Here is a 26,508-nt window from a genome sequence, read left to right on the forward strand (position 1 = left end):
CTTGTCTAGATAAGTGCATTTACCCAAATAATTCGTTTACCGAGACACAAATGAGGCCTTAAGGTATTCAACATCAAAACTCAGCATCTCATTGCGGATGTAGCCTACAAATGAGGTGCAACTTCTTTCCTTTGTCGGTTGCCTGGCCCTTTCCTCTTGTAGGCCAGACTGGGCTCAGCTAGTGAGTGAGCATATTGGGGTTGGAAACTCTTCTATCTTAACAATACTAGATGTGTACAGCACCTGGAAGGCATGTGCAAGTTTTGATGTTTTAGACATCAGATCAGGGAAGGTGCTATGTTTGATGCAGAAATCTTTAAAAAAAAAAAAACAGAAAATTCAGAAAAAGGTTACAAAAGAACAGGTCATTGCTGTCAAGGCAATGCCTAGGCAACAAGGTGCCCATGGAAGCTCACCTCGCCTAATCGCCAAGCAGTTTTATACAGTGTTATAAAATACCTTTATATTCTTAATTTTTTAGATTATAATTATAAAATAGACATTATTAAACTACAATATTCATTTTGTGTGTTTATATACTAATTTCTTTTTACTATTTTCTTATTTGTTAGGGTTTAATCAACACAGACATTGCTAAATGCTGTCTTTAACCCTCAAAGACTTAAAAAACCAAACCAATAAGGAAGAACTTAAAATTTTGTCTAATCAACACACTATCTTTTCCTATAACAAAATAGGGGTTCGGCCCACATATTTTTTGAGAACTAAAGCAAAGCTACCTTCTAGAATTCTCTGCAATTTGCACTAGAATTTGTACTTGTAGAGAACCAATACTTAGTTGTGAGTATGGCATGTAACAGACAGGATAGGGCCACATAAATCTAACCCAAAATAACAATTGTTTATGTGGATCTCAAGATGTAGAACTGAAGAGATCTGACTGAATAGTAAAGACAAAATGCTATGAAATATAAGAAGGGAGAAAAATCATATAAAAGGAGAAGTTTTAGGGCAAAAAAGAAATTCCAACAAAAAAAGCTGAGGTCAACAAAAGAAGTGTGTGACTTGTTCTTTTCTATATAGGCTATAGTTATTGATTTCTTAATTGTTCATCAGAAAAAATACATATCATGTGCTTCTGACAATATTCAACATTTGAACGTTAGAAACTCCAAAAAGTCAATGCAGTCATTAATAAAAAAAGTAGGGGAAAAAGAGAGAAAATTCCTGGAAAACAGTTGAGCTATATTGGGTGATGTCACACACTAGCAACTTGTAAGACGGAAGAAGTTACAAAGACCGGAATGCAAAATGACAAGTTCGTACATATCATCATCGTCTAAGCCTTGTCCAACTATGTGGGGTCAACTAAAAGAATCCTTTTGACAGGGGAAGCATTGTTCTAATCATCTCAAGACCAATTGTTTTGGAAATTCACAAAAAGCAGAGCTACTTGCTGCATACCAATGGTTAAAATTTGCCTCAAGAGCTGGCTGAGCAGAGGTTCAGGTGCAGTAAGACTGCCAAATGGTAATAAATTGGTTGAAATTTGGAAATGAAATGTCACATCACCCAATAGAGCAGGGAGCCAATAGGCCTAGCTGTAAGATTAAAAGCAAATCTAAAGAGGCCTGACGCATATTGTCCTTTATTAGAAAGGAGGGCATGCTTCTCTTGTACATTACTTATTCTTTTTACTGATCAATAAAATTTTTGACTGTTACTAATCGAAAAATATGGAAAAGAAGTGCCATGAGATTCACACTCTTGGTAAGATATTAAAGAGAGTCAGAGTCCAAGTGGCTGCCTAGATCAGCAAATAGTATGGCTGATCCACTAGCAAATTCAGGTGTCTCAAACTCAAAGGAAAGTTTATTATCAAAAAAACAAAAAAACAAAAGAAAATTTATGTTGGGGTGAACCGGGAAAGGTAAAATGGGAATGATGCAGGAACCAAAGAGTCAAAATTGGAAATTTCTGAATTCTTATGTATTTCATGTAATGTTCAACAGCAGGACTATTTTGGTCATTTTACACACTGTCTGTGGGATCTGGCCTAATAGTTTGATTTGCATAGTCATAGTTAGTTTGTGTTTAAAACTTCAAAGTCATTGATCAAGTCTTTTAAGAGTTATTAGTTATCTACAATACTGGCAATTCTATTAACTCCAGTTTTTCCAAATTCTAGTAGCATTGGCCACCCCTAATGCCAATGGTTAAGTCGTTTAAGATCTCGAAGCTTACATCTCACACATCAGATCCTAGTGCCTTGGCTCATGCCTCTGCCTTTAAAACAGTACATCCAATATCAAAAACAAAACTTCCTTAAGGACTGTTAAGTGTACTTAAAATAGTGCCAAAATGGCTTATCTTTCCAAGGAGAATTTACTTTCTTTTTGGTCAGCAATGAGAAGTAAATATATGAGTGAAATATCCCAAGAAAGCATAAAATACGAGTAGAATAGAAGAACAATTATTTACCTCATTCTTTCTACTCCAACGGAGTATTCCAGTGCGACCAGCAAATGCATAAAATGCAAAATGTCGCAAGTCCACAGTACCAGAGTTCTCAAAAGCCTATAAAGGGCATAAAAAAATATACATGATACCTTCACAATATGCATTCATGTTCTTCCTACTCAAGCACATTATATTAGCTCCATAAAAACCTAATTAATGTTGACCTTACCATCAGAGAAAGTAACAAGCAAAAAGGGCAACAAAAAAATAGTGACTGACTTGTTAGCAAAGAATCATGATGTTAATGCAACCAAGCTTTAAATTAAATGATTTGATGTGACAAGCACATTTCTTTTCCTTTTCATTCTTCTTTATTTTTTACTTTTTTGGGAATGGGTGAATAGAACCAAGGGAGACATGAAGAAGACGAAAGAGACAAAAGAAAAGGAACAAAAATACCCTTTAAAGTGTAACAATGACATGAAAGGAAATCTTGTTTAATTGTAGAAGAAGAACTACGGCCTGAGGACTCTAATCAAAATTAGGAAATAGTTCTCAGTTGGAAGGGTTCAATGGACATGTCTCATGTTCAATGCCAAAATTTGACTGAAATATCTGATCTTTCCTTCCAAAGGTAGATTTCTGACTGTTTTTAAATATGGGAGACCATTCATAGCAATTCAGTAGAAGGGAAAAGAATCCAACTTTCCTTTGCATATTCTTTTCTCATTGAAACTAAGGTATCCAAAACCTGCAAAAACTTTATACCTTGAAGGAAGATGGGGAGAGGGAGGGAGAGATGAAACACACACATAAACCTTCATCTAATAGCATTATGGCAATCCATCTTGAGTGATGAAAATTGATGCATTTTTTGTTGATAATGTGCTTTCTGCATATGTGTAAAAATCAACTCTCCTCATCATGTTCTGATTAAAGAGTAAAAGAAATTTGCAACTTTCAAATATATAATATTACAACTTTTCTTGTTAATGAAAAAACCAAAAAGAAAGAACAAAACTGCTTAGAAGCAGCTTTACTATTAAATGAGGAAGAAACATCTCAACAGCATTATCATACAATCGCTAATTAACTATAGATAAATATAATATAGAGGAATGTGACAACAATAAGAACAAGACAATAAGTAAAACAGCTTATGGAAAATGGAAAAGACTGAGAAATCTTTCCTGGAGACAGAAGACCCATGCAGAATACCACCTAAATGGATCCTCTTATTTGACTGGGCAGAAGTTATAGGATACCATTTTCTGAAAATCTTAGTAAAGTCCACAAGTTAGGCAATGACTTAAACAGTTTACAAGAGTGGTGAAAATTAAAATCCGTTGCACATTCACAATGAGAATTTGCTGTGTAATTTGCAATGAACTCAGTATTTCTTTATGTTCAAAATTTATGCCAACTATCATATCTAGTAAAGATTGAGTTTACAAAACGAGCTATGGTAAATATGAAACTAATGGTAACTAAAAGGTTAACTTTAAGTGCTAAACTTGCCTTATCAGGCTTTAACCCCAGGCAACAACACATCCACTTGATTCAAAGGAACAAACCCAAAGTAATTGTTTTCTCCTTATTGTTCAGTCCTCTACTGTCCCTGTGAAAGCTTGTTAATGGTTCCACTCCTTGAGAATCCCACATAAAATGGCCATGAGTGGTGAGAATCCTTTGGACATAGGACTGTAGTCAGTGCCTCTTGAGTTTCTGTTGCCTGATCTCTCCACTGTCAGTTCTTACACAGTGGCATTAGTTTCATCATACAGTTTGTATCTCTAATCTGGTGGATTGACCCATGAGGTCTGATACAGAAGAGGCTGAGGCACTGGGTCTAATTCAGTTTCATAGCATCACCATCCAAATTATGTACATAAAATAACTGCATACCCAATTTAAATAATCTGTATTTGAACCAACAACTTTGATAATGAGGTAATCATATTCTAGTTATGGAACTAGAGCAAATGACTGTAACATGTCCCATTAGTCAAATCAATAACCAAGCTTTAAGTTTTAGACTTTTAGTTGCATAACTATGTGCAAGCACTGTATGCCAAAGTAATTGCATTCACATCAAAGGATATGGCATCAAAGAAGAAATTAAATGCACATCAAATCAGATTTTATGGCATCTAAGAAATGAGATACAGAAAATCTAATGTGCATAAACAACAAAAGGTGAATACCTCCTTCTCAGTGGCACTTCTTCTGTGCTGCTCAGCACTTTTCTCTGTCATTCCAATCACTTCAAAAGGATCTAGGGAAATCTAGAAAAGATGAAGTCCTAATAGTTGTTAGTGCATTGAAGAAAAGAGGTAAACAAACATTAAAAGATATTTAAGCTCTAATCATAAACCAAGCAAAATTGTAAGTTTCATGTTGGATATATATCACCACAATACCAGAAGATCATACATTACACATAAGCAGTGTTTTAAAAGCGCAAGGGCCAATTTGTGCCTGAGGCACAAGGGCAAAGCACGCGCCTTTTTTGAAGCGAGGCACAAAATTACAATAAAAATGTCAAAAAGTAAAAAAAAAATGTCAGAAAATTCAAAAAAAAATCAAAAATCAAAAAACGTTAAACATAATGTTAATAAAAAAATATAAACTTAAATTTTAAAATAAATGTTTTAAAAAACCTATTATCTAAAATTAAAATACATAAACATAACATGTAAAGTGTATTCAAATGAAAATTTAAAAATAAAAGCAAACATATAAAGAATTTTCAAGCATGTAAAACTCACAATCTCTTTTTTTCCTCAATTGCATTACTTCAAGTAGCTAATGTGATGTAAAACATATTGCATTCTTGATTCTCTGAGTCGCCTTTGTACCACACCTAACCCCCTATTTGCTAATGGTGTTCATTCATTCATTTCAATAAAACATCTTCTTAAAAGGCAATTAAGGTTATAAAATCATTATTTTTTATGTGAGAAATAAGAATTTAAGACCCTAACATGGACTTGTTCAGACTTGCCTCGAGGGGGTGGGCGGGGGTCCCCCATCCCAGCCATTAGGCTCAAAATAAAAAAAAATAAAAAAAAAAAGCAAAAAGCACAGAATTTTAAAAATCCATATTACATAGGTTTAATGTTGAAAAGGGTGTTGACTCAAGTAAGTTTAATGTTGTCCATGTTACATAGGTTTTTTCAATATTCAAAGATGGTTTGGTAGGAGTAAGGTTGACCAGCAAATACAAAAGAATTTATAAAAGAAGAGAAGCAAACTCTCAAAATATTTTTCATGAGAGCGCACAAGTGGAGAAGCAATCTCTACAAGTTGGAGATGGGAATGAGTTTAATCCAGCAAACCCCCAAGGTGATGAACTGAAAAAGGTTGACTTGGTAGAGAAGACGGCTTGCTTGGATGTTAATAAAAGCCTTGAGATTTCTTCCAATGTGGCGTTGGAGGAGGAGAAAAAGAAGGGAAGTTTAGATTTAAAGAAGTTAGTTGATAGAGAGGTGGAAATCAGAAAGTCCCTGGGCTTATTCTTTTTGGGAGGGGAGAGTTTTGCTAGGAAAGCTATTGAAGCCTTTGAAAGAAAGAGGGAGGAAGAAAGTATGAGGAAATTTGTTGGTACACTGTGGATTGAAATCCTAATGGAATTCATAATCAAACTTAACCTCAGAAGAGGGGTTTGCTTGGGTTTTGTTCTTTGAACTGATCTAGGAGCATGTCATCGGTGAGAAAGGTGAGGCATCAAGAGATTGCGAACACCAGAGACCGTTAACACCGGAAACTTGCGACAAGTCCTAGATTACTACAACAATGAGAAAGTCAATAGCAATCAGTTCAAAATCCTTTGAGTTCAACACAAAACCTTTCAAACAAGATGATTTCATAACGCTTACTGAGAAAGGAAAGGGTGGTTGGTCGATAATATCCTTGAAAGCAGAGGAGACAACCTGGATGAGAGATTTCCTCCGAGAGGTGATTTCCATGCAAACGGGAATAGGTAAAGAGCGCAAACACGCTCACAGAGGGAAGGTGTATTAATTCAACAAAGTAAAAATCGTTGGGGTAGATTCATCCGTTTAAGTTGTTGGGAACTCGCCAAAAAACAAAGGTTAACCTGCATACCGAAAGAAGAAAAGAAGTCAGGTTGGAAAATTTTTCTCAAAGTGCTCAACTCTTCCACCCCTAAGCTCGGACCTTCAGTCTCTGAAACCCCAGCTACTTTCCCGTCACTGACGATCGGGCAGAGTAAAGTTGTGAAGGTTGGAGGTTCGGCCTATATCTCTATCGCCACCCAAGAAAGACCTTTTGGTTATTGAAAGAATGTGTTTGTGTGCACCAGAACTGACAAACTGGGTTGGAATGAAATCGAACTCGACCTCTGAGCAAACCTTCACTCTCCGACCCTCATCCGTCTTTACCCATTCTCCAGCAACAAAGCGGTGGGTTCACTCCTTCTAAAGACCTAGCCTTTGCTTGGGCTAGAATGGAGAATTTCTACATTTACGAAAGTTGGGTGAAGCTAAACTGTTGGTGGCCAACTGCAAACATTGTCCCCTCAAATCTACTCTTTAATGGATGGTTTCCCGTTTCACTTGTGGAAGGAGGAAGTTTTCGAGCTGATCGGAAGTCTGTGTGGAGGACTAGAAGAAGTCAATCCCAAAACAAAAGGCTTGTCTGAGTTGAGGGAGGCTTGACTGAAGGTGAAAAATCGAGGAATACACTCTATCCCTCGATCAATACCAATCCTCAATAGGAATGTCTAGTTTTTTGCTTTGGTCATAGTGGAGAAGACAACCGAGTCAACTATCAAACTCGTTGAGTCATCTCGAAGCAACGGTAGACAAACACATGGGAGTTCTATGGCCCACGATCAACCAAGAGATGGCACAGATCGATTACGTGCAAAGGAAGGAAAACCTGTGGTGGGTTTTGAAGAGATGGGCAAAGTCGGGAATAGGCGGGCTTTTGCTCTACCGAGAAATAGAAAGAGAGAGGAAGCAAGAAAGAATAGCTCAAAGAGTCGGATTAGGAAGCCTTTTCAAATTTTAAAAGGAGCCTTGGCTCGAAAGTTCAGCTCAGAGAAAGAGGTGCTTCTTTTGGGTTCGGATGAGCCACATCAACACAAACATGATCCAGCTAAGAATCCTAGCCTTGTCTCAAGCCAAACCCACCTCTCCCAAGTTGTTCGCATGTGTCAAGGTACTCAGCATAGCCTCTCTTCAGCTCCCACTTACAATGGACGATACTTCCCTAAAACCCCCCCAAGCTCAAAATCTCGCCAGAAAGAAGTCTTCCGTTCACCGACACTCGAGTACCCATCGTCAAGCTACTCCGGAGAAGTAGAAGAGTCAGACTCAGATGAAGGTATGAGTTCCTACAAGACGGAGACAGAGGCCGACCCACAGGAAGTGACACTTTCCAGAGCCAAAGCTCTCCTTGATGGAGGAAAGGAGTGGGGGTGCGTCAATTTGTTGGAAGAAGTCTGTTTACTTGATCCGGAGTATGGGATTCAGTTGCCTACTTACAGAAGCCCTGAGGATGAACGAGGAAGAAACTCACTGCACTCTTTGAACACAACCTCATCCAGATCTTGCTCTTCTTTTAACCTCGAATTTGCTCGTCCTTTTAATCATTGTAGCTTTCCTCCTTCTCACTGTAGTCATTTGTTTCCTTGTGATCTAGGTTCAGGCGACCAACAATCCCAACCGTTGGACAATCCCAGTATTCACGATCGTAGTTCTAGTTCAAAGGAAACTTCGCTGGCCAAAGCAGAGGCCAAAGTTACAGCAAGCCGAGAAAAGGAAAAATAGAAAGTAACTAAAGTTATAGAGATGGTAGGGAAACTAGGAATTCACTATAGTGGAACTAGTGGGATCTTGAGCTTGGAAAGAAAGAACACAAAGGAAGTTCGTGAGCCTAAGGAAGTAAACGACTTACAGCAAGGAAAAAGAAAGGGAATCAATAGGGAATTAAAGCGTCTGCAATGGGGGATGGTAGGCCAGAATGCGGATAGCATAGGGGAAGAGAGTAGAAGATTAAGTAAGGGAAAGCCAACTAGAGTAAACTAATGAAGATATTGAGCTGGAATGTAAGGGGGTTGGGTGGTGATGTCAAGAGAAGCATAGTGAAAGACACGTTGAGAAGAGAGAATCCTAACATAATTCTCTTAAAGGAAACAAAAAAAAGAATCCGTAGACAGGAGATTGGTAAAATCAATTTGGGGAACAAGAGGCAGAAATTGGGCAGCCCTTCTGGCCATAGGCACCTCAGGAGTAATTATCATAATGTGGAGAGAAGATGTAGTGTCTGGAGTAGAAATAGACAAAGGTGATTTCACGATTTCAATCTTGTTCAATAACAAGGAAGAGGACTTCACCTGGATCCTAACTGCAATTTATGGTCCAAACACCCCCTCAAAGAGGAATCAGTTTTGGGAGGAGTTGGATTCTCTTCATGAACAGGCAGACATCCCCTGGGTTGTGGGTGGGGGATTTCTACGTCACTAGATTCAGTTATGAGCACTCAAACGGGAAATGAGTAAACATAAGTACGAGGGAATTCTACAAATTCATTTCTAGACACAGGTTGCATGATCCTCCCCTTAGAAATGGTAATTTCACTTAGTCCAACATGTAGGAGAATGCTTTAAGGTGCAGGCTAGACAGATTTCTTATATCACCAGAATGGGAAGATCTCTATCCATTGACCTATCAAGAGATCAAGCCCCGATGCATCTTTGATCATTGGCCAATCGCACTTACCATAAATCTGAAGCATCAAGGGAAAACCCCTTTCAAATTGGAAAAATTATGGACTTAGCATAAAGACTTTTCCAAGAAGGTGGCAACCTGGTGAAAGGAATGCAAAGTGGAAGGGGCTGGCCAAGTTATAGATTTTTGGAAAAGCTAAAGTATGTGAAAAGAAATCTAAAAAGGTGGGGGGAAGAGGAAGTTAAAGCTTTGAAGGAAGAGAAACTACTCTTGCTATCAGAATTAGATGACCTAGACCAAAAGGAGCAAACTGGCCAGTTAGAGGAGAGCGGAAGAAGGAGAACCATCTTAAGACAAGAATGGGAAAAGGTGGTAAGGCGTGAAGAAGTGTATTGGAGACAAAGATCAAGGATCAAATGGCTGAAAGCAGGAGATAAAAATTCCAGATTATACATGCTTCTGGAAGGAGGAAAATGAATCATAGCTCAAAAATACAAATCATGCAAAGAGAGATGGGGGACCCCAAAGAAATCTCTGAAGCCTTTGTAAATTTTTTCAAAGATCTCTATTCAAAGACTGAAAGTAGAAACTCTCATCTAAGTTCTTGGGAAGGCTCAAAAATTTCAGAGATAAGTAAAATCTGGTTAGAAAGGGAATTTCAAGAACAAGAAGTGATGGAAGCAGTCTTCAATATGGACGATGATAGGGCACTAGGGCCAGATGGATTTCCTCTTTTTTTCTATCAAATTTGTTGGAATACCATTAAACAATATCTACTAGAGGTGTTTAAAGACTTTTACCACTCGGCCATAGTAAAGAAGGGGAATAACTCCAACTTCATATGTCTGATTCCAAAAAAGCAAGGCACTCCTGAAGTGAAAGATTTAGTTGGAAGTGTTTACAAAATTCTAGCAAAGGTGTTGGCTAGGAGATTAAAGGAAGTTCTAGGTGAGATCATTTCGTCTAATCAATTTGCATTTGTAAATGGGCAGCAAATTGTTGATAGCATTTTGATAGCAGGCGTGGAAGAGAGGAAAATGAATGGCAAGCCGAGGGTGATTGTGAAGCTAGACTTGGAAAAAGCATACAACAAAGTGGATCGGGAATGTCTATTAGAAACCCTAAGGCTAATGGGGTTTGGAAGAAGATGGATTCAGTGGGTAGAGGGAGGTGTTAAATCCACGTGGTTCTCAGTTCTAATCAATGGGCAACCTAAAGGCTACTTCGAGGCTAGTAAGGGATTAAGGCAAGGATGTCCTCTCTCCCCCTTACTCTTCACTCTCATAATGGAAATTTTTAGCCAATTGGTGAAGAAGGCAAATCTGTTAGGGTTAGTGAGGGGTTTCGAAGTTGGAAGAAATTCAATTCAAATGACACACCTTCAATTTGCAGATGACATTATGATGTTTTTAGAGGCTGAAGAAGACAATGTTGTCGACTTGAAAAGGATCATAATCTGTTTTGAATGGATTAAACTGGCCAAAGACTCAAAAGTTTTTGGGATCCAATAATAGAAAAATGTGAAAAAAACTGGCCATGTGGAAAAGAGACTACTTGTCCAAAGGTGGGAGACTCACCCTAATCAAAGCTTCTTCGGCAAACTTGCCCACATACTATCTCTCGTCCTTTCGAAGGCCAACCAAAATTGTCAATCATCTGGAAAGACTTCAAAGAAATTTTCTATGGGAGGGAAGTGGGGAAAAGGGATCCCATCTCGTGAATTGGTCCCATGTGTGCAATTCTAAGGAGGAAGGAGGTTTGGGAATAGGTCATTTGAGAGAAAAAAAACACAGTTCTTCTGAGTAAATGGCTGTGGAGATTTCCTCTGGAACCAAATGCCCTTTGGACTGAGACCATCAGCAGTACGTACGGGAAACATGCAAACGGTTGGGATTGCAAGTTGCACTTGAACCGGATCAAGGACATAAACCCTTGGAAAGGTATACTCTCAACCTACAAAAAATTCATCTCTTTTATCAGGTACAAAGTGGGAAATGGGGATAAAATAAAATTCTGGACTGATGTTTGGTGGGGTGACTCTACCTTGGCCGAATCCTTTCCTCATCTCTATAGCCTTACCTGAAACAAAGTAGCTCCCATCTCCCTTGTCCTATCCTCACATCACTCCCAGTACAATTGAAACCTAGATTTTAGAAGACCTCTGAGAGAAAATGAACTTGAAGAAATATCTAGATTCCTTTACACTGTCAAAGAAGTGTACCTTTCCCCAAACACCCCCGATACTCGAGTCTGGACCCTACACCCAACAGGTAAGTTCTCAACCAAGTCCTACTTCAGGGCTATAATCAAGAAAGATCAGTTAACTGAACTTTTCCCGTTTAAGACAGTTTGGAGCACTCACATTTCCTCCAAAGTTTGCTATTTTGCGTGGGAAGCCAATTTGAAGAAGCTCAACACTTTGGACCTTCTCCAAAAAAAGAACCAAGGAAGGTCCTATTTATCCCCTCATGTTTGTTGTTTGTGTTTAAAAGCCAGGGAATCAGCAAATCACATTCTGATCCACTGTGAGGAAACCAAAAATTCTGGAATTTCTTCCTCAAATTTTTCAATTTTAGTTGGACATTCCCTGAACATGTGATAGACTGTCTCAAACAATGGACAGCAAGGTTAAGCAAAAGAGGAAGGATTCTATGGATTTCCGTAGCACATGCCATCTTATGGAGCATCTAGGAAGAAAGAAATAAACGAATTTTCAACAATAGAGAAAGAAACTTTGAGGAGCTTTTGTCTATCATTTCCCATAGAATTTTCGTTTGGACCTCCAACTCAGAGCATTTTAAAGGGGTTCCATTTTCTGACCTCCAAAGAAATGCTGCAGAATTTCTGTTCTCCAAACACCAATCCTTAATCCTCCCTACCCCACATTCTTCTGTGGCAGAAGGGGAGATAACCTTGTACTTTGATGGAAGTGCGTTTGGAAACCCAGGTGCAGCAGGAATCGATGGAATTTTCAGAAGAGATGGCACAGTTATTTTGGCTTTCAGTGGACCAATAGGGATAGCCTCTTCAACAAAGGCTGAAATTATGGCAGCACTAACTGGAATCAGGATTGCAAGAGATCTGGGTTTTCAGAACATCACCACAAAAGGAGATTTAGCAAATATAATCAGGTGGCTAGCTGACCATGGCAGTGAGCCATGGGCTTCAGCTCATTTTTTGATTGAAGCAAGGGATATCCTTCTCAACCTAAATGCACAGCTGGGTTGGATCCCTAGGGAGCTAAACACTGATGCGGATGGTCTAGCAAAAGCTCACAGGGATGTCTTGTTTAGTGATAGTTCTCTTCCTACTTAACTCTTGAGTTGTAATTTTTGTGTACATCTTATGTACCCTCTTTTTCATTAATAAAGTTACCATCTTTTTCAAAAAAAATTGTCGGTGCACTTGGAGGAGAAATTTGGGATGAGGAAGGAGGTTGTGAAGAGTTTGGAGAGATTGCAGATTAATTGAGCTTCATTGTAGCAAATTTGCTTCTGATGTATTAGTACAAATTTGGTTTCTTTTGAGCTTACTCTTGTGATTTTTGTCTCAAATTAGGTGGGAGTCTTTCTGGGGTGTCATCTTAACATTGTTTATTTGGTTGTATTCAGATTTTGTTTCTTTAAATTATCAAAAAAAAAAGTTTGGTCCAAACTATCCCACCCAAGATTAGTGCTCTTTGTTGGGAAGCCTATCATGAAAACTTAAATACGTCGGACAATTCGGGGAAAAAAAAAAGTTTCTTCTTTGTATCTCTCCAAATTGGTATATCCTCTGTAAAGTTAATGATGGAAGTAGTTAACACTTGTTTATTTCTTGTCTAATGGTTGCAAGCCTTTGGGAAAGGTCATTTGTACTTTTTGGGTGTAGGTGATCTACGCCTGTACAGGTCAGTGGTCTCTTTGACCCAACTACCTTCAGTTGGTCTAAGAGGATGGGTAGAATCCCGTGGAGATATGCTAGAGTTGTGTCGGTTTGGACCATTTGGGAAGGAAAAAAATGCTACAATCTTCAATTATAAAGGAGGGCGGAGGTTGTTTGGGAATGCTTCATCAGTAGGGATCAAGGTTTAAAATGTCGATGTCGATGGAAATGTCGCTTACCAAAATATAGGACATATGTCGGAAATGTCGAGGGGCAATATTGTAAAATTAGAGACATTGTGGAAATATTATGAAATATGTGGAAATATGCAAAGATATTTTGTAAAATGATAAAAGAAGCATTAATACATATTTCTAGACTAGTATCTTATTCCCAACCATTTTTTTTTATAATTGTATCTTATTCCCAACCATTATATAAAGCTAAGAAACTAAGATCAATAACAAATTAGTAAATGACAATTTACTGATTTATTATGCATTTTGATATTTTTACAAGGTTATTTGATATTTTCTTTTCTTATTTTTAATTCTGATTTATTATAAATTCTAATATATTTATTTCACACTAGTAAATGGAAATACATTTATTCTGATTTTTTAAATATTAAAGTTATAATGCATTATGTTTTATTATAAATTTAACAAACTGATTCTCCTTTTTGTAGTATTAAGATTATGATAAATTCTGAGTTCTTATAAGATTTAATGAATTTATTATGATTTTTAATACTAAATTTATAATAAATTAAGATTTAGTATAAAAATTTATTAAATTTATTCTGAGTTTTTTATAATAAACATTTTCTGATTTTAATAAAAAATTTTAAAAATACTAACTAGTTAATATTTTATTACTTGAAAAATATTTTATGTTTTATATTATAAAGTAGTTAATTTATTCTTTTGTTTTTATATTTTGTTAATTCTTTTTATAATTTTTTTTGAAATATTAAATAGAAATTATTAATGGAATAATCTATATTAATATACTGTATTATATTAATATAATATATATATATTAATATAATATACTAATATATTATATTTTTAATGTACATTTAATAGGAAAAACTGTATTTTTTTGGTTATTTGGACCGATCAGAAATGTCAACCGACATAATGTAATTTTTATATTACCATCCATTTTCATGTCAGTGAGCCTCGACATCGACATATGTCGGGCAACATTAGCGACATTTGAAACCATGGTAGGGATATACATTAGGCTAAAACCTTGAATCTTTTTTTCCCATTTCTCCCTTGATGGTAGCAGCCTTGAAACCTGGTCATCAAGAATAGGGGGTGTTTTCAAGGATGTAGGAGGGCATATAATTGCTTTATATTTGGGCCCGGTAGGAATGGGGGACTCTATCTATGCTGAGTTTCAAGCGGGTATTGCAGGGTGTGCAGTTTGTGAGACAGCCAGATATGGACAGATTGATAATTGACTTCCAAGCATGGTTTAATATGTCCCTATATTTCCTAATCATTCCACGACATTTTTCCATTTCCATGGATAGCAAGACGAAGTTTTACTAGAATCAACATACTCCCCAGTGAACACTGTCAGCACTATGTGGAGTACAAGAGATGGTTTCAATGACATATTTCCATTTCCATGGGTAGCAAAACAAAATTTTACTATCAACATATTCCCCAGTGAACACTACCGGTACTATGAGGAGTACAACAGATAGTATTAGCATAAGTTGATGACAAATTGACAATATTGTAGATATGTAAAGTAGCAATGTGAATAAATAAAAAAGGAAACTTTATTGAATAAAGAGAAATACAAAGATGATGATGAGATATCACAGTTATCGCCCAAGATAGAAAAGCACCACAAACCCGACAAAACAACCAACTAAATCCTTTCCAACTAAAAACAAACACACAAAAACTTTCAACTGAAGAAGAGCAAAAAGAAAAAGACCAAGGCCCTGAAAAGAAACATAGACCCCTACCAGCCCCATCCAAGAAACATCCACCGTTTCACCCAAAAGTGCTTCCCAAATCCATCTAACCCCTGCATAAACCTTTTAATCCCCCCTGCCTTCCCAAGACACTATGATTTCTGTTTCCTGACTTTCTTAATTTTCTTGCTAGGACAGCCTCCCAAAAGTAACTTCAATCTGATGAAAACTGTTGAGACTTAAACAGTTCATAATTGCTTCTTGTTTCTAAACATTCTTACAGCGTTGGGCAGATGCTCTCTGTCTTCAAGGCCCTCCTTACACTCAATCAAACGAGCTTGATATTCATTTCAAACATTTGTTTGATTCCTTGTATCTCATATAAAGTTTATGAATTAATCTACACAGTCGATCATAAATGTCTAATTTTTACAATTTATATGATAAATAAATTGGAAAAAAGGCATAGACAATTGAATATAAACCAATAAATATTAATTTTAACAAAAATGGTAATAAAATAATTTTAATCAATAAACTTTAGTGCCTTTGTAGGAGGTTTCCCATGCAAGGCATTTTTTGGCAGGTTATGTAAGATGCATTTGGTGTTAGGTTGCATGCTGGACATCAAGCTGAGGTATGGCATGCAATGGTTTTCTTTTGATTGTGGTTGGTCTAGCTCTCAGGTTTATCACATTTTTTATTCCTTGTTAGTGTAAGAAGGGAAATGTGTGATGTATCTTATCAATGAGTGGGAGAGATAAAATTGTCAAAACACTAGGGACCGAACTCAGCCACGAGATTAATGAGTAGACAATATTTTGGGTTGTGGATGGGGCCAGCCCACAATATATTGTGGACCAGTCCCGTCCACGGCAAACTGAATGCTGTGGCCATCCCGTTGAATGGACCGAAAAGAGGCCATCCACGAGATGACCACGGTAGCGAACACCACCTAAGCTAATGACTTTTTTATCAGCAACACAGAAATGGTTTCATTGATTAGAATAAACCATGGTTACAACAAGAGGTTGTTAAAAAAGAGCACAGCTTTAGAGGGCTGACCAAATCCAAATTTACAATTGAGCCCAAAACAAATAAGTTCTTTGTACCACTTGCTTAGCTAAACCATCTACCAAGCTGTTGGCAGTTCTCCTCACCCATCTAACTCAGATTGGCATGTCCTTTGATAGCCATTTAAATCGCCTGAATCCATTCCTCAAATGTCATGTCACCCCTTCCCCCTTCTGCAGACATTTCACAACAATTTTCAAGTCTTCCTCAATGATCAGTGACATCAGTCTATTAATACCCAACTCTTTAGCCTTTTCAAACCCATATACTGCAGCCAAAAGCTCTGATCTTGCCACATAACCTTGTTCGCGGGGCCAGAGTATAAAGCAAGGATGTTTCCTTCTTCACCCAGATTACCCAAACAACTCCCATCAAAGTTCAGCTTCTTCCAGCCACCTATTGAGCGCGACCATGTCTCAGCAGATTTCTGTCTTCTAGATGAAGAGGCAACAATAACACCCCAAGCCCTAAAAAAGTCTTCAACCTTAAAATCTGAAAACATCTTCATGCTTTTTGCCCAGTGTGCCCACTCTCAAAGTTATTATTTCTACCAAGGCTTCCTTGCTTCTTTCTCTTCAAATAGTCTTGCATTTCTTTCCTCCCAAACAGTCCAAAGCACTGCTGCTCTAGTACACCTCCATAAGATCCTACCCCTCCTTTTAGTGCAACTAAAGCCAATAGAGCTAAACAATCCTTCCAACCTGTCAGGAAAAGACCATCTACATCCAAAGAAGGAAGAAAACCAGTTCCAAATAAAGCTAACAGAAGGGCAAGAGATTAGAAGACGAAATGCAGTCTCACCATTTAACTTACACAGGACACACCAACTGGGGAGCAAACACCAAATTGATCTTTTTCTTTGAAGCAAGTCATAGGTATTAATACAACCATGAAACACTTCCAAACAGAAAGTACTAATTCTAGGGGGAATGGGAAAGTACCAAATTTCATTGACTGGTAAGGAAGGAAAAGGAGAGGTGGCTATAAGAAAGATTTACAAGAAAACAACCCATCAGAACTTAGGCCCCAAACCCTAGAATCCAAGCCTCCTCCCAAAAACACTGAATTCAGCAAGCCTAACAACTCGGACACACTAGGAATTTCAGATTCTCTAAGGTTCCTGTTAAAGCCAAAGTTCCAGTTCGGCCCTAAAGGATGAAGGTGCTGACCTATGAAGTCAGAAAATAGGTCTACCCTTAAACCTAGAAAGATCAAAAAGAGAAGGAAATCTCTCACCCAGAGCGTTATCCCCAATCCAAACATCCTCCCAGAATCTGATTTTTTTACTTGAAGCCAAGTCATACCTGACATGATTTAGAACAGTAGGAAAATTTTCGTGGATGGCTTTCCAAGGAGCAGCCAAGGTAGCTCAAAGAAGAGCTCCAACATCCCATCCATTGTTTGACATGTCATGAATACCTGCAACAACTTTGTGCCATAATTTCTCATTTTCATTGGGGAACCTCCACAGCCATTTGTTGAGCAAAGGCAGATTCTTCAAGTTAACATTACCAATTACAAATACCAATTCTGCCTTCAATTTCACCACATTTTTCCCATCTAACCAAATGATCCTTCTATTTTTCGCCTAGCTCCCAGAGAAAATCCCTCACGATTTTTTCAATTTTCCTCACCATCACTCATGGCATCATAAACACTGACACATAGTACACTAGAAGGTTTGCAAGGGTAGACTTAATAAGAGTTACCCCCCCCCATCAAAATGCAGCTACTTTTCCACCCAGCTAAACACTTCTCAATCCTTTCCACCACTGGAGACCAAAAACTAGGGAATCTGAGATTATCACCTTTCTCACAACCTAGGGAACCTGTTGTAGCCCTCAATTCATCTTGTTCAATGTTGGTTCCAACACTAAACTCTTCGACCAATTAATCCTCAAATTAAACAGCCTTTCAAAGAGTGTCACCACCAACTTCAAGTTTTCCACCCCCTCATTACAGTCTCCATCACAAAAAATCAGAATGTCATCTGCAAACCGCAAGTGAGTGATCAAAATCTTCTCTCCCAAATGATCAACCTCTAAATAATTGCAAGCAATTTGCTCTTGAAAGCAGCTTACTCGACACTTTTTTATCAGCAAAGAAAATCATGTATTGATTTAAATCTGAAATTAAGATACAATGCTTTCCAATAGCAAAGTAGTTTACAATACTGCCCAAAATAAAAGAATGGTCTATTAGCTCCCTGCTTGGCTAACACATCCGCCAACTCATTAGCTCCCCTTTTAACCCAATTGAAAGTAGAGCTAAATCTATTTGCAAGTTGGTCAATCTATCTAAAAGTGAACCTTAGCTTCCAAGGTACTGACTCAATTTGCTTTGCCCATGTTATAATCAGAAGCAAGTCTCCTTCAATTTGCAGCTCTCTTGCCCCTAACTGTTCTGCACACTTCAGCTTACTCAACACTTCAGCAACCAAAGTAAATAGAATGGGAGAGAGGGGGCCTCCCTGTCTAAGCCCACGAAAGCGCTTAAAAAAATCATACACCATTCCATTAACAATAATTGAGCAATGACTAGATTGTAAGCAACTCCTAATCCGTTTACACCACAAATCTCCAAAACCACACCTCCTAATATTATCAATTAAGAAGTTCCAATCCACCAAATCATAAGCTTTCTCCAGGTCCAATTTGATAGCCACTCCCTTCCTCTTTAATCTCTTTGGGGCCTTCACACATTCATTCACAATTAGAACTTGATCAATTATTTGCCCATCTTGTACAAAAGCCCCTTGAGATTGTGATATAAATGGGAGATCACTTTCTTAATCTTCAAAGACAACACCTTTGCCATTACCTTGTAGATACTGTTGACTAAGCCGATAGGTCTAAAGTCCCATAGCCGGTTAGCAATGCTCTTCTTTGGGACCAGTGCTAAAAATGTAGAGTTCATACCGAAGCTAATAACCCCTCTTCTATAAAATTCACTAAACAATCTTGATAGAATGCCATTGTAAAACCATCAGACCCTAGAGCTTACAATTGTAGTTTGTGAGTTTACAAAAGTATGCAAATAAATATGAACTGAATGGGCAATGCAAAAAATAGATCGCCAGTTTTCTCCATATCACAAGGTTAAAGTACAAATATTCTAGATGGGATACTCATGCCTCATTGGTCAATTTGTATCTTGTGTGGCACTTACCAAGGGTTGCAGTCCACACCAATAAAGACACTTTTGGGGGGACAGGGAGCTTTCAATCTCCGTCTGCACTCTTCTTCCAACATATTCACAATGTGGAAGAAAGACTTGATAGAGAAAATACCTGATTTATCCCACATCCAAAGTCAAATGTCATTCTTCTTAGATTAAGGAGAGCAAGTACTATCTTTTGAAGTAAGCAAGTCATTTCCAAACTCTCGATCATTCAAATGCCACCCAAAAGTGGAGATCCACATTGCTTCTTCACCAATTATCTCATATTGATTTGCCACTAGCACCTCTCCATTTTCAGCAATGAGAAATAAATAAGGGAACAATTCCATCATTGCCAGCGGCCAGCCTGTCACACCATGTGTCTAACCACAACCTGACTTTGTTTCCCACACTGATCCTCACTTTGAGTTCAGTAATAAAGGGTAGAAGTTTTTCATACCTTCAAAAATAACCAACCATAGTTGCTGGTAGATGTACCAAGATCATGACATATTTTTCTGCAATTAGTTATCTTGATAGGCTATCCAGTTGAGTGCCAAACCATCAAAAGTCAATATTGCGTATTATTCTATATTGATCTTTGCTTTTCAAATTTTTTCCAAAAGTGGTCCCTCACTTCTTCAGAAACATACCCCACCTCGTGTCTTGCATCTCAGGTTCTAAAAACCCCTTGAGCTTTAGTTGCAAAATATACTACCTAAAGGTTCTCAAAAATGAGGGCTTAGGAATTTCAATCCTTTTGACAGGGATAAAATTGGAAAGAATGAGGTTAAAAGGTGCTCTTTTTTCTACTCAGATGACCCAAGGTAGAAAGAGGAGAGGGAAGAATAATGGTGTTGGTTGTTATGAGATACCTACAAGGTCAAATGCCTGACAAGTGGGGTTGTACCTCAGCCAGTGGTTGGCAATATAGGAAAATCTCACTCCAATGATGATGTTGCCGGAAATTGAAATCTGGGCTGCTGCACTAGTATTTAAGATTTCATTGAGAATCCAAGGGGGCTCTTTTCTGGTTATTGTAAGAAAACTTGCATGCATAAATCGGAAGATGAAAGGTTTGTTCAATCTGTTGATGACAAGGATGGACATCAGGTGTATTATACTTTCTTCTAAAAATTTTATTCACTATCTTATTAATATGATAGTAACCCCTTCATTTAAAAAGTTTGCCCTTGCCAAATGTTAAATGATTCCACCATAGTTGTCAAGGCATCACCTAGGCGACTAGGCGCCCTTGGCTGGGCACCTCGCCCAAACGCCTTGACTTTTAGCAATTAGGCGCCCACCTAGGCGACTAAGTGCCCGCCTAGGCGACAAAAATGACAAGGTGGGCGCCTTTTATAATGTCATTTATATTGATGTATCTTATTAATGTATGTATTAATACATTTTATTATATGCTATATATATCAATTATACTTTGTTTTAATGTTTTACTATTGAAATTTAAAAGATCAAAGGGTTTTGCAGAGAGAAAAAGAAAGAAAGAAAGAAAGAAAGAAAGAAAGAAAGAAAGAAAAGAAAGAGGAAAGAAAGAATAGAATAATAAAGTTCTTTTTTTTTGTTCTCTCTCTCTCTAATTAAATAAAACAGAAACTGCATCCTTGTTTTTTTTTCTATTTTACTTTCTATCTTGAATATTTATCATATAAAGTTAATAACCTTCTTTAGTAGCTGCTAATTAATATGAATTTGCTCTATTAAATACATATTATAGTAGTATTATTTTTGAAAATAATGAAATTAATACATGTAAAAGATTTTTATATTATAAAACTAGGAAATTAATACATGAAAATAATGAAATTAATTTTGCCACATTTATAGAAGAAATTTAATGTTCTTAATAAAGAGAGTTGCTATTTTTTCAATTAACATACGTGCTGAATGGTATATAAAACTAAAAAACTAGCCAAAAGTCAGTTTTTTATATTATAAAACTTTTATCGCCTAGGCGACTAGGCGACTAGGTGCCCCAATGTCGCCCAGAATCGCCTAGACGCCTTGAAAACTATGGATTCCACCCTACCAGGGATCGGGGGAGGAAATGGTGAAGAATAATTCCCAGATCCTGGTCAACCTGGTGAATGATGTCCCCCCAACCATGAAGTAAATGGCATTGCTGAAAGGGTTTGAAATTAAATACTTCCACCAGATATACCTGCAAGGAGGAAAATACAGAACAAATATGATCTTGCAAATCAAGGGCATTATGTCACCCACCCCTTTGTTTGTTAAGTATTAGACCAAACATTGGGAGGTGGATCTTTAATCTTGTATTTTGGAGCTTGAGATTAGCATCTTCTGAAAGGGAAGGGCAAATGAAACTCCTCCTGCTAGGTAATACATGTATTCAACTAATAAAATATCCAGTAGGATTAGGGAATCTTGCTCATAAAAATGAAGCTCTTCTAGGGAAGTGGTTGTGGAGATGACCTTTAGAGAGGGAGAGGTTGTGGCATGCGGTGGTGGCAAGTATACATGGCTGTTCCAAAAATGGTTAGGATGCAGGGATATCTAGACAGGCTACTCTTGCAACACCTTGGAAGGCAATTCATGGCATCCTCCCCAAATTACTCCGCTTCGTCAAGTATGATGCTTGCTTTAGAACCCATGATCTTTTCTAGGAAGACACTTAGATGGGAAATTTGCGCCTCAAGGACCTGTTCCCCTCTCTTTTCTCTATTTCCCTTTATAAAAAAAGAACATGTGTTTACCTTTCTTTTTATCCCCATATACTCGTCTACAAATTGGGACCGTGGCTTCCATGGAGGGTTGAGGGATGAGGAATCCTTATTAGTTTCTGAGCTCTTATTGTTACTTGATTTTGTTTGCTTAGACCCGCTCAATTCTGATAGGAAAATTTGGACTTTGACTCCAAAAGGTTCATTTACTTGTGCCTCTTTCTTTAAATCCTTTTGCTCTAGTTCTTCTCCTTGGGCATTCCCAATTAAAGAAGTCTGGTCTAGGCCTATTCCCCCAAAATTAGCTATTTTTGTTGGGAAGTTTACTATGGTAAAATCAACATGATGGATAACCTGTAGAAGAAAAGACCTTTCTTGTGTTTATCCCCTAACTAGCGTACCTTGTGCAAAGCGCAGAATGAGGATTGTTTTTTTTTATGAATAATAGTAAGTTTATTGATTCAGAAGCAAATTAGAGTGAGTTCATACATCATCCCAGTGAGAGGCGCAAGCTGCGGCCCCTCCTTGAAACTTACAAGTAAACTAGGAAAGAAAAACAAGAATCACAACTGAGCCCAAAATAATTCTTCCCTATTTACCCCTTGCTTAGCTAACACATCTGACAAGGTATTTGCTGATCTCCCCACCTACTGTACAGTGACCAACATATTCCTTGTCAATCAACTAAATTTCTTCATTTCATTCTTGTATTGCCACATAGCCTTTTCAAAATTTTTCAACCAACCCACCACCACTTTGGAATCCCCCTCGATTATTAGTTGTTGTACCCCCAGCTAGTTTGCAAATTGAACCCCTTGTGCAACAGCTAAAAGTTTTGCCCTGATGGAATTCTCAATTCCCAAAGGACCTGAGTAGAGCAACAAAATCTCTCCCTTCTCATTTCTCAAAGCACCCCCCATTCCGGATAATCCTGGATTACCCATGCTGCTTCCATCAAAGTTCAACTTAATTGAGCCTTCGGGTGGAGGAGACCAGCTTGTAATTGATTTGGCCTTTAAAGATGAGCACCTTGCTACTGCTAACCAATTTCTCCAAATGTCATTAAAGGAGAATTGACGAAAGATTTCCAAGGTCTTCAGCCAATGTATTGCCCTGTTTAACACACAGTCTTTCAAATCTTGGCTATTCCTTTCCTTATCTTGAAAAATTCTGAGATTCCTTTCTTCCCAAAGAGTCCAAGTCAAGGCAGCATGAGCACATCTCCACATAATTCTCCCTATTTTTGTAGGCCAATAAAAGGTAGAATGGGTGAAGAGCATGTGAACAGAATGAGGACTGTTACCACTTACTGATTTATTGTTCTTTTGTTGCAGCTATTTGGAATTGGGTATTTGATCTGTTTGGGTGCAGGTGGAACTTGCTGGCTGAGGTAAATTTGTTGTTTTCTCCATCTACCTTTGTGTGCCCCACAAGAAGAGGGAGAATTATGTTAAAAGTGTATAAGAGCAGCTCTCTTATGGACTATTTGGGAAGTAGAAAGAAATGCCATAATTTTTTAGAAGAAGTAAAGAACCATTCTTGAGGTCAATGAATGTATTTTTCACAAGAGCTATTCTATGGCTGAAAACCTTAAAGCTCTTTGAAAAACACTCCTTCAATGATATAAGGAGGAATTGGTCTACAGTTGCCTTCACTTCTTGTAAGAAGCCCAAAACTCAAGTAACTTGGACTCCGCCTATGGAGGGTTTTGTTAAGCTGAATTTTGATGGGAATAGTTAGGACAATCCAGGACCGTCTGGTATTGGTGGTGTATTGAGAAACGAGAACAGAAACATTCTTTCTTTTTTTCAGGACTGGTGGGAATAGGAGACTCTGTGAGGGCTGAACTCCTAGCTGCGGTATAGAGGATACAGATTGCTTATCAATTTGGAGTGCAGAACTTAATAGTTGAAGGAGATTCCAAGGTGGTAGTAGGATGGTTGGCTGACCCGGGTACTGCCACTTGGGGCTTTAAGGATGTCTTAAAAAAGGTTAAATGGTTCACGAGCAATATGACAGTTGGGTTTCAGTGGGTGGGTAGATCAGCAAATGCCTTAGCTGATTATCTTGCTAAACAAGGGGCTACTCAGGTTACTTTGTACTGGGCTTCTCTGTAATTTTCTTTGTCCTTTGTTTTATTTATTCAACTAAAGGGTTGATAGAATCCTCCATCTCCCCTCCTTAAAGGGGAGGTAGCATCTCATGCCTCTCCTTGATTTGTACTCTCTTTGGCTATGATTTAATAAATCTTTCTATTCAATGATCAAAATAAATACCCAGTAGAATAGCTCTTGTAAAAATACACTCATTGAATCTTACTATTTAATACACAGCAGAACTTACTACACTCAAAGAATCCTACCAAAGAATGGCATATTACACTCATTTATTTAAAAATAAGGTTTAGATGGTGCAAATTACACTCATTGAATCATACTACACTCAAAATAAATACCCAGTCCCTTGGCTATGCTAAAATGTACAGGGAGGAATGGAAATTTGCACCATCTGAACTCCATTATTCGATTCATGTTCCACACAACCAACTAAAACGATGAAATAACTAACTGCGAAATCTGCCAAAGAATCCCTACAATAATTTTTCTTTTCCCTTATTTTATGAAATGTAAGGAGTAAAACAAAGATAAACAAACAATAGGGGAGAATATGAGAACATACATGTGGCTGTATTTCCATCCTCCCTCCAACGATAACCAATCCTGCATCTCCATGCTTTAGGGTATAGTTACTTATAGAAATTGCTATCTCCCTATGATGAGCACCATGTGGAAAATCCTCCTGTCAAAAACTACAAAAGAATAAGTGGATCTATGAAACTTAAAAGTAACTAAAATATGACTATAAAGGGCGAAACACACTCTGCATACCTGCAAGTTCGTCTCCCATAGCTTTTTGAGGTTGTGATCAAAACACATAACTGACCAACCTGACGTGACAACAACGAGGACCTGTTTCTGTACTTCCCCGTGTTTATAGGTACGATCAATAACACCTGTGGCCATGGCTACAGCACGTCTCCCAGATGAAACGCGGATTTTGTCAGGCAACAAGGAGACCTCGGCCCTCAGGCGTGCTTCAGTGAATCCTCCATCTACTCGCCTACTCTGAGGCTCCAAAATCTAAAGAAACCATAGATAGTTGGGGAAAAAAGATAAAACAAAAATAATAAAAACAGCAATAAGAAAGGAAGTGAAGTCTGAGAAAGGAGCACAGTGAGCAAAGAATTTGTTATAAGCCTTATAATGTCAAGATTGCAACCAAAAAGTATCGTACTTCAGAAAACGCGTCGGGAACATAACTTAAATAAATATGCTTTCCTCTGTTTCAATGACAAAATCCAAAGTCTCATACCGGATCCTCTATCAACCTCAATATAAGGGCAGAACCACTCCCCAAATAAGGCACATCTATGCACCTCATAGCGATACAACAATAACTTCATGGTCAAGAAAGAGCCACAGCCAACCAAACACAAAATGAAAATGTAAAACGTTGATCGGACTAGTAAGCATCTACTGCATAAATCACCTGAATTTTGGCGTCATGAGTTGCCACGAGAATTTCACTCCTTCCATCACCATTAAGATCGGCAACTACTGGTGGCGGGAGACGTTCAGCCTCATATTTGATGGGGTACTCGTCCAAAAGGTGAAACCACGCCTCCTTGAATGAAAAATCGCCTTCGTGCTGAAAGAGAAACACGGATATCCACTTGCGCTATCAAAGACAGCTCGAATCTGTACGGTTTACTTAATTACAACATCAACTCGAGGTATCTATTTTTAAGGAGATGGACCAGAACTTGAGAATGATGATATTGATCGATCTTTTAGGGTTCTGGTGCCAACCAAACGTTTCTAGAAAATAAAACAAAAGAAAAAAATGAAATACGGACCTGAAGAGAGAAGAATATAGCAAAAGCAGAGAGAAGCAGAATGGCCAAGTCTCGTTTCCTCATTTCTCGTCGTCCTCGTCTCTCTGATTGATCACGAAATCCAACTTCGTGAGGAGGATTTGGAAAGAAGGGGCTAAAGAGTAGGAGAAGTGAGTCTTTATTTTTTCAATTTGGTACCAGGAGTAAAGTCCTATGAGAGGGAAGCGGCGTTCGGCCGTTCGCTCTAGGTTGTGGTGGTCGACTGGTCGGATTCGACTCGGGAAAAAGAAAAGGCTGCGTTTCCGATTAGGGGTGATTGTGGGCTGAGCTGAACCGGAATACCAACCATGATTATACCGGTTCATGGGCCGGGTACCAACGGGCCGGCCCGTTCTTCGTCAGGCTTCGACGCAAATTTAGGCCCACGGTTTTTTTTTTTCCAAATAACAAAAAAAAACTTAATTAAGCAAGGAGGATTACAAGAATAACTTGCATTTACGTACTAGTCCACTACTATATTATATTTACATTCATCATAAGCTAATTTACGAATAGAAAAGATTTTTTGGTTCGTGCCAAAATATCTATTTATATACTTAAAACATTTAGAGGTATACAGTGACCCAAATGCTCAAAACGTCTACTGTTTTGAGGATTCCGTATTTAACACGTGGTCGGCTTGGTCCCAACGGGATCTAAAGGATCTCTCGCAAAGGAGTCGGAGACTTTAATCTTAAAGTCACAGGCAAAGTCTCG

At 38.0% G+C, this 26,508-nt stretch overlaps 1 protein-coding gene across 2 annotated transcripts in view; it reads right to left on the bottom strand.

Moving 5' to 3' along the window:
* Positions 1 to 26,060, bottom strand: part of LOC104607553 (FG-GAP repeat-containing protein) — a 49,612-nt gene extending 23,552 nt beyond the window's left edge. Inside the window, exons 1-6 of one of the 2 annotated variants that reach the window (XM_010273214.3) lie at positions 25,774 to 26,060; positions 25,407 to 25,565; positions 24,746 to 24,997; positions 24,537 to 24,656; positions 4,626 to 4,706; positions 2,443 to 2,538 (exon numbers count right to left, since the gene is read on the bottom strand). In XM_010273214.3, coding sequence (XP_010271516.1) covers positions 2,443 to 2,538; positions 4,626 to 4,706; positions 24,537 to 24,656; positions 24,746 to 24,997; positions 25,407 to 25,565; positions 25,774 to 25,836 — 771 coding nt within the window. In that variant the 5' untranslated portion in view covers positions 25,837 to 26,060. The remainder of the gene's footprint in view (positions 1 to 2,442; positions 2,539 to 4,625; positions 4,707 to 24,536; positions 24,657 to 24,745; positions 24,998 to 25,406; positions 25,566 to 25,773) is intronic. The other variant, XM_010273215.3, reaches the window with a different exon arrangement.
* Between the last annotated feature and the right edge of the window lie 448 nt (positions 26,061 to 26,508).

The sequence above is a fragment of the Nelumbo nucifera genome, chromosome 5 (genome assembly GCF_055504915.1).
Source record: "Nelumbo nucifera cultivar China Antique chromosome 5, China Antique-T2T, whole genome shotgun sequence".
In the NCBI taxonomy this organism is placed as follows: domain Eukaryota; kingdom Viridiplantae; phylum Streptophyta; class Magnoliopsida; order Proteales; family Nelumbonaceae; genus Nelumbo; species Nelumbo nucifera.